At 49.5% G+C, this 8642-nt stretch overlaps 2 protein-coding genes across 2 annotated transcripts; one reads left to right on the forward strand and one right to left on the reverse strand.

The window, feature by feature from the left end:
• The first annotated feature begins 3446 nt into the window (after positions 1–3446).
• LOC101764330 (zinc finger protein CONSTANS-LIKE 5) lies at positions 3447–5253 on the forward strand. The gene is made up of 3 exons (XM_004965632.3): positions 3447–4286; positions 4387–4518; positions 4621–5253. Exons 1-3 carry the CDS (start codon positions 3612–3614, stop codon positions 4930–4932), a joined length of 1119 nt encoding a protein of 372 aa, XP_004965689.1. The 5' UTR covers positions 3447–3611; the 3' UTR covers positions 4933–5253.
• Positions 5254–6956: 1703 nt separating this feature from the next.
• Positions 6957–8642, reverse strand: LOC101764735 (PTI1-like tyrosine-protein kinase At3g15890). The gene is made up of 2 exons (XM_004965633.2): positions 8393–8642; positions 6957–8255 (listed from the first exon to the last, which is right to left on the reverse strand). The coding sequence occupies exons 1-2, from the start codon at positions 8443–8445 to the stop codon at positions 7046–7048; spliced, it is 1263 nt and encodes a 420-aa protein (XP_004965690.1). The 5' UTR covers positions 8446–8642; the 3' UTR covers positions 6957–7045.

Raw genomic sequence — 8642 nt, forward strand, 5'->3', positions numbered from 1 at the left:
GTTCTACGTTTAAATACTCCTAATTAGTATCTAAACATTCGGTGTGACGGGTGCTAAAAATAAGTCGGTGGAACCAAACCAGGCCTTAGCTTAGAGTTTTATAGCAAGTATATTGGTGTTGTCCAGTAACTGGTTTCATCATTAACACGTAATCTTGAAATGACTTATCAAACAGCATGTACAATATGTTGACTTTTTAAGTTGTCTCATATAGTAATTTTATTTCCTTAATTTGTGCATAGAAAAAAAATATTATGAGTTGCGCAACCACAACTCCTACAATGGTGAACTAGTTGTCTCATAGTCCTAAAATCTAGCATATGAGGCGGTTGTTTTGCGAACGACCTCTTTCCCTTTCCTCATCCTCTCTCCTCCACATCAGCAAAAATCCTACGTGGCATTGCATGAGATGACCTATGAGATTGTTGAGGTGGGCAAGTACATTGGTGTCGTCTAATAGGCGGTCTCGTGCATTGACACGTAATCTTGAGACAACTCAACAGGCAACCAGTTGTCTTATAAGTTATCTGGTAGAGCTATATAATTCCTTAATTTGTGCATATGAAAAAAAGGAAATGTATGAGTTGCATGGCAACAATGACTCGTACAGTGGTTGTTGAGTTGTCTCGTAGTCCTACAATTTAGCTCATGAGGCGGTTGTTTCGTGAAACAACGACCTCTTTCTCTCCCCTCGCTCTCTCTCCTCCACATCATCAACAATCCTACGTGGCACTGCATGAGACGAACTAAGAGACCGTTGACGTGTAGCAATGTACTTACTCTAGGAGAGAGAAAAAAGAGCATCACAGAAGAAGGATTTCTTTTACTAGACGTTCGTATGTACACTTATACTCATTATCATTTTGAGCACCTCCGATAGGCACGGCCTATCAAATTATAAAATAAATTTAGGAAAAAAACAAACACTTACATTGAGTTGAGAACATGAACCAGGTTCCACCATAAAAAACAAGTCAAGTAAAACTTGTCTTTTTAACTACTTATATTTTCTTATTGAAAGTGTGTTTCAGATAGGAGCCTAACAACGTGGGTTTTACATATCAAGATTTTTTTTTCAACACAAGTACTATTATCAAGATTTTTTTTCCAATATGTATGTAAGTCTAAACTTAGCCTCGTTCACTGTTGACTTGGCTAGTACCACTGGAGTGAGTTATCAAAATTTGTGCTACTCCTGCAAGATTTTATCATCTCCTAGTTTTGCTATAGTGACCAATGCATGTCCTATGCTCCTATGCACACGGGTCAAAATCTATAGGATGCAATTGAAATGACACCTTTAAGTAAATTATTCAGGAAGCAAGAGCATGAGTCGACAAGCACAATATACATTCAAGGACATGCCATAAACGTGAGAACTAACGCACGCTATACAAGCTATATTGTTTTATTTTCCTTTTGAGCGGAATATCGATCAGGTTATTTTGTTGACATCAAAAAGCAAGGGAAAAGGATAGGAAATAACGAAAGAGACATCCATTGTCATTTTGCTCCCTCCATTTTCTTTTGATAGGGTTATTTCCAAATTTGAAAAAATCTCTTTTGATAGTCTTATTTCAATCCAATTGTACATCCACTTAAAAATCTATAAATTTAAAAAAAATTATAACACAAGATAAAGTGAATAGAATTTATTTTATCATATAGGAGTACCCTTACCACAATGATAAACGAGACATTTGCCACCGCAAGCTATTGGAGGGTAGTTTGGACATTTGGCTCATCCAGCAAATCCGTTTAGGTGGCAGAGAAAGCTGGGCTGATTTTGATAGGCAACGAATCACCGGCTAATTATTGATACTCGGCCGCTAATTTTCTAACGGTGCAGTTGACGGTGTCAGACCCGTAAAGCTAATCTTTGTCGTTTTCAGCTTTGAGGAAGAGGTTGCAGCTTTGTGTGACCCTAACCCTACACGGGCTGTTGCTTTCAAAATATCTTTGGTTAAGCTCCGAAGCTCCAATCTGCGTTCTAGTCTATGATAAAATTTGACTTAGGAGGATAACTTATGATAGAACCATCACTATAATGACTTGTGTGGTATCTGGTGGCATATATATACGGCAGGAGTTGGTTTCGCACTCCAACATTATTGGAGTCTTAAAAAACTAACATAAAGCTGCATGGACCAGCTAGCTCTATAATAACCATGGTTTAAGAATTAAGATAAGGTGTACTATGAACATTAATTTCAACATGATTTTATGATGTAATTCACAAAAAAGTGTAGGCATGTGCTACTCACTGCTCCCTCCGTTCCAAATTGTAAGTCGTTTTGGCATCTCTAGATTCATAGATTTTGCTATGCATTGAAATATACACTTATGTCTAGATACGTAGTAAAAGTTATGAATCTAGAGATGTTAAAACGACCTACAATTTGGAACGGACGAAATACTCATTTAGTGCATGATACTCTTAACAAATAATCAAGATTGACACTAAGGAGTATCATTTAGTGCCTACTACCTCTGCTCCAAATTATAGGTCGTTTTAGCTTTCCTAGATGCATAGATATTATTATACATCTAGACATAGGGTATATCTAAGTGCATAATAAAGTCTATGAATATAAAAAAAGTTAAAATGACCTATAATTTGGAACGGAGGGAGCACTAGAAAGCACAACATTGACACTTCAAATAATACAATCCATAGCGAAAGCATTTGTGCTAGCCGGAAAGCAAAGTCGTTTCTTGACATTTGACGTTTGAACGGGTGATTTTGTGCGGGATCCGGCACCTCTTCGTTGTGCTCCAAAGATATACTTTGGTAGTTGACTCATAAACGGGGGTGGATCTAGAGGAAATTATCGTTGGGGTCACTCTCATTCTACTGCATATCATTGACAATTTACATGGTCTAAATTACTGAGTAGTGAGTACTAGGATGATTCACCACGATTGCATCAGCACCATTGCACCAATTCAACGACGTGAAAGAGAAAGACCCCAGGCACATAAAAGTGGAACCTGATAAAAATATTTTCTGCTATATCAGCAGAAATTCACACTGTCTTATTATGCAGTTCGTGAAAAAAACATAGAAACAGTGCAGCAAAACGTGAGGCCAGGAGATGTCCCGTTTCCCCGCGGCGTCTAATCCAGCATCACCGTCACGTCTGGGTGATTAGGCCCCCAACATCGATTCATCCCCGCGAAAGGCCAACACGGCCCGGCCCCGCCCACAGCGCGCACACGACGCGACGCAGATATCTTCTTCTCCCCCCTCGTGCGCGGGGCCCACCTCCATCACATGCACAAAATCGACAGCGGGCCCCACGGCCCACGCCGAAACCCGCACCCCCCCCCCTCCCAGGAAATATTATTTAATCCTATTTCGCTTGGTTCCCAGCCCCCCACGTGTTCCCGACCCGCCACGTCACCATCCCCCACCTACTACTACATGTAGCGCCCCCACCACCACCATGCCGCGCGCGCTCCCTCCCCTCTCCTCCCCCCACCACCACCACAAGAACCGCGTCAACACCACCTGCCATTGCCGCGCCGAGCTGAGCCTCTAGCCGCGCCAGGAGGGCGCCCGCCTCTGCCTGCCTGCCTGCCTGCCTGCCTGCCGACATCTTCGGTAGTTGATGGAGTTGCACAAGTACTGGGGCGTCGGTGGCAGGCGGTGCGGCAGCTGCGAGGCGGCGCCGGCGGCGGTGCACTGCCGCTCGTGCCCCGCGGGGGGCGCGTTCCTCTGCACGGCTTGCGACGCGCGCCCGGGGCACGCGCGGCTCGCCCACGAGCGCGTGTGGATGTGCGAGGTCTGCGAGCTGGCGCCCGCCGCCGTCACGTGCAAGGCCGACGCTGCCGTGCTCTGCGCCGCCTGCGACGCCGACATCCACGAAGCCAACCCGCTGGCGCGCCGCCACGTGCGCGTCCCCGTCGCGCCCATCGGATCGGAGGCCGCGGCCGCCGCCGTCGAGGCCATGCTTTTCGGGACCGCCGAGGCGGCCGCGTCCGAGGCCGATGAGCCGCACAACGCCACGGCCGCGGCGGCGGCCGGGCACCAGCACCAGCACCACCACCAGCACCACGCGCTGAACCTCAACGTGGAGGCCAAGGACATGAAGCTCGACTACCTCTTCTCCGACCTGGACCCCTACCTCAGCGTCGAGATCCCGCGCTTCCAGCACGCCGACAGCGTCGTCCCCAACGGCGTCGGCGCCGGCGCCGGGGGTGCCATCGAGCTGGACTTCACGTGCGGCATCGGCGTCAAGCCCTCCTCCTACAGCTCCTACACGGCAACGTCCCTCGCGCACAGCGTAAGCAGCTTCGTCTTCCCTTGCTTTTGCCTTCGGACACATAAACACGTCCTGGAAACGCGTGCTGATGAATCTTGCCGGTACCTTGATGCTCTTGCAGGGCTCATCGTCGGAGGTCGGCGTGGTGCCAGAGGCCTTCTGCGGCGGTGGCGGCGGGAGCTTCGAGCTCGACTTCACCCGGCCCAAGCCCCAAGCCTACATGCCGTACACCGCGACTCCTCAGAGTCACAGCGTAAGACCCCAACCAAGCTCCGACCTTCCGGACGCACACGTGTAGACACGCCATGTAGTACACGTACTGATCATGTAGATGCGAACTCGGTTCTCTATGCAGGTGTCGTCGGTTGACGTGGAGGTGGTGCCGGAGCGGGGGGACATGGCGGCGGCGAGGCCGGTGCCGCTGATGGGGGAGAGCCGGGAGGCGCGGCTGATGCGGTACAGGGAGAAGCGGAAGAACCGGCGGTTCGAGAAGACCATCCGGTACGCGTCCCGCAAGGCCTACGCCGAGACGCGGCCGCGGATCAAGGGCCGCTTCGCCAAGCGCGCCGACCACGACGCCGACGCCGACGACGCTGAGGCCGAGGCCGCCGTGCCGTCGTCGTCGTACGTGCTCGACTTCGGCTACGGCGTCGTGCCAAGCTTCTGATGATGGCGACGGTCTCGGTCCACGGATGGCCGGCCGGCGGCGCCGCGCTTGACCCGGCTCTCGATGGCGCGCCAGCCTTGTACTTGTATCGATGTATAGGGGAGGAATAGTAATCCCATGTACTCTCTTTCTGCATTGAGCTAGCCTTAAGTACGCTAGTGATGTATAATTTGTATACTACTGCTGCTGCTTACTAGTACTATATAGCATGTTTTTGCTAGAATTTGCCCTCGGTATTTTTGAATCATATATCCCTGCAAGAAATTTGCAGTAATATACAGATGCTACTGAGGAGGAACGGCAATCCATTATTATGTTAAGTTAATGGTGTTTATCATCAAGTTCGTAGCAATGCATCATCTTAAGTTAATGGTGTTTATCGTCAATTACCCTACAGATCTGCAGACTAGAACGTAGATGAATTGGATAAAATGTTTTTGATAATTGTTCTAATTGGATAATATTCATCATCTTAGCACATTGGATGCCTCGGCTGGTCATTGTTACGTTGGGCGGTTGGGGAGTAGTGACTGTCTTTGTTGAACGTAACTCACATTTGATCCAGTCCATTATGCTGGGAGGCACGTGTAGTGTAGGGATGAAAAAGTTGAAACTTTTTGGGTCATTGAGTCGGCCCAAACCTGATGAAAATAAAATGGTCCGGATCTCAAAGCAAGAATATGGAACGAAAATGTTTCTAGGTCACATATTCTTCATCCATACATGCTGATTCATTCGTTCATTCATCATTTTCTTTCTTGCTCATGTTCATTATACTTTAATAATTGACCCATATTGTACAGCAATGCTACCTCGATGTACGTACCCTATTAATCAAATATCGATCCACCGGCAGCGCGACCTTCCTCTTAAGTTTTGAGGGTACAAATAAGTGGATAGTAATTAAGAATCTCCGATTCTCCATTGGAGATCGAAGAAAATGGTTAGGAAATCCGTACCCCTCGATCCCAAATTACCAGTTTCATTTCTTTTGCTATGCATATAGATACAACATATATTTAGGTGCATAGCAAAATCTATGAATAAAGAAAAGCTAAAATGACTAATAATTTGGGACGGATGGAGTATATAGTTCGGTAGTTATGGGCATTAAAATATGTGAATGCTTATTAGCAACTCTAAACAAACTTCCAATGTTTTTTCCGCTAATTTGCTTTTGACGATTATATCTGGCCCAATTCCATGAATATATACAGCACACTAGCCTCTACTCTACTCCCTCCGTCCCAAATTACTATTCGTTTTGACTTTTCTAAATACCTAACCTTTGCTATGTATGTAGACATATCATATATCTAGGTGCATAGCAAAAGTTATGAAAAAAAGATAAACGAATAGTAATATGAGACGGAGGAAGTGCTACTGTACGATTTTATTGACAAAGACTTGTCATTATCTAAAAAACCCCCGACATGATAGTATCAAAATGGCCCATCTCGAAATGGGCCTAGGGGTCACGACTCTAACCCAAAACTGAGGCAAGACAAAAGAATAGCTACAATTCCACGTCCATGTACGTGTACGTCCAACAGGAAAGTCAGAACCAGTTTAATGGTTTTGCATTTTGCCATTTGTCACTCTGCATCAGCATCACTACCAAAGAGGCAAAGACTAGGAACAAAACTTGCGAGCAATTCGAGGCAATCACAAACCTCAAAGTCAAAATACGACAGCATTATGCTTTCCTTGATTTTTGGAGGAAGATTTGGAAGATGTACACTAACTAGGCAGACTTATCTAAATGATAGCGGTATGCCGTAACCTTCATCTAAAAACCGATGTTCTTGCCTAAGGTCAAGTTTGAGAAACGAGAGCATCCACAGTAATGCTCATTCGTTTATTGTTTGTCTGTCATGTTACCCGGCCGGCTACACCTACAAGCTAGGGTACTGCAAATGACACCACTTGGTTGTTCAACGATAAACGTTGCCACATGCCGTCGTCATTTGTACGATTAACTCAATTGAATTTTAGCTTACAAGAACTTCAACAATTAAGTCGTTACACAAATCACAAAATAATGCATGATTCAACAGGTGACCAATTCTGAAACTAATCACAAAATTAGAATGTTCATAGATAGAGTACATAATCAGATCTTGATGGCATTAGCATTTCCTGAGAACCTCTTAGCGTACGGGTCGTGCATGGTCTGCACCGCGGGCATGGCGCCAAACGCCCCGAAGTTCATGCTGCTCTTGTCGTCGATCAACGAGTACTCCTCCACCTCCTCCTCGTCATCGATGTCATCTTCCTCCTCGTCGCCGTCCTCAGGCTCGCCGTAGTACGAGCTGCTCTTATCCATCTCCATCAGGTGGTCCGTGTACTTGACGCTCTGGATCCTCACCGGCGGCCGGTCGCCGCCTTTGCCGCCGGGCACATCGGTATCCTCCCCGCGCAGGATGCGGACGACGGTGCGCATGTCCGGGCGTCGGTCGGGCTCTCCCTGCACGCAGAGCGCGGCGCACTCGACGACGCGAGCGAGCTGGTCGGCGTCGAACGCGCCCCGGAGGCGCGGGTCGACGAGGTCCCCGAGTCGGCCGCGCGCGATGAGCGGCTCGGCCCACTCGGTGATGGTGCGCTTGGCCCCCGACGGCAGCCGCTCGATGGGCTTCCGGCCGGAGACGAGCTCGAGGAGGAGGATGCCGAAGCTGTAGACGTCGCAGGCGCCGGAGACCTTCCCCCACATGGCGTACTCGGGCGCCAGGTAGCCCAGCGTGCCCTTGACGCGGGTGGTCATGTGCGAGACCCCCTCGGGGACGAGCTTTGCGAAGCCGAAGTCGGCGACGAGCGGCGCGAAGTCGGAGTCGAGGAGGACGTTGCTGGCCTTGATGTCGCGGTGGATGATGTGGGGCGCCGCCTCGTGGTGGAGGTAGACGAGGCCCTCGGCGGAGCCGACGGCGACGGCGACGCGGCGGGGCCAGTCGAGGCGGGTCTCCGCGGCGAACTGGCCGTGGAGGTGGGAGAGGAGGCTGAGGTTGGGCATGTAGTCGTAGACGATCATGCGGTGGTCGGTGCCGGGGCCGCCGGCGCAGTAGCCGCGGAGGCCGAGGAGGTTCCGGTGGCGCACGCGGGCCAGCACCTCTACCTCCACCGCGAACTCCATCTCCGCCTTGGAGTTGTTGGTGGCCTTGAGCCTCTTCACCGCGATCTGCAGGCCGTCAGGCGTCTTGCCCCAGTAGACGCTGCCGAAGCCGCCCTCGCCCAGCTTGTTCTCCTCGCTGAACCCGTTGGTCGCCGCGTGCAGCTCCTTGTAGCTGAAGATCCTCCACGTGCTGCTCATGGACGACGCGCTCACGCACCTGACGATTACATTGAAAACCGCAGCAGAAATCAAATCGATCGATCAAATGGTCTCATGAGCCTCGAGTACGCAGCAAGCATCGAGCATCTTTGTCAATGAAGTAAAATTGTCGTACAGGAACGTAAACGCACGTACCCTACTTGCTCGACCTTCTCGGAACCGCAGCAGGAGCTCAACGACGAGCCCATGGCGGCGACGGAGGCAGTCCGGCCGGCGTGGACGACGTCGGGGACGATGCCTTTGCTCGTTTCCTTTCCGACGAAGGGGCACGCACAGCTCGACCGGCCGGTGCGTGCGTCTCCCTCGTTCTTGCTTTGTCGCGCACGCTGATCTAGCTGCTTGGCAACGGCTACTTGTGGGGTTTGGGTTTGCGCCTAGGAGTGAA

The sequence above is a fragment of the Setaria italica genome, chromosome IV (genome assembly GCF_000263155.2).
Source record: "Setaria italica strain Yugu1 chromosome IV, Setaria_italica_v2.0, whole genome shotgun sequence".
Classification (NCBI taxonomy): Eukaryota; Viridiplantae; Streptophyta; class Magnoliopsida; order Poales; family Poaceae; genus Setaria; species Setaria italica.

Excerpts from the sequence above, each read along its gene's own strand:
- LOC101764330 (XM_004965632.3), top strand. The coding sequence starts at position 3,612 with ATGGAGTTGCACAAGTACTGGGGCGTCGGTGGCAGGCGGTGCGGCAGC. Across the intron at positions 4,287-4,386 it reads CAACGTCCCTCGCGCACAGC|GGCTCATCGTCGGAGGTCGG; the intron begins GTAAGCAGCTTC and ends ATGCTCTTGCAG. Across the intron at positions 4,519-4,620 it reads CGACTCCTCAGAGTCACAGC|GTGTCGTCGGTTGACGTGGA; the intron begins GTAAGACCCCAA and ends TTCTCTATGCAG.
- LOC101764735 (XM_004965633.2), bottom strand. The coding sequence starts at position 8,445 with ATGGGCTCGTCGTTGAGCTCCTGCTGCGGTTCCGAGAAGGTCGAGCAA. Across the intron at positions 8,256-8,392 it reads GAGAAGGTCGAGCAAGTAGG|GTGCGTGAGCGCGTCGTCCA; the intron begins GTACGTGCGTTT and ends TGTAATCGTCAG.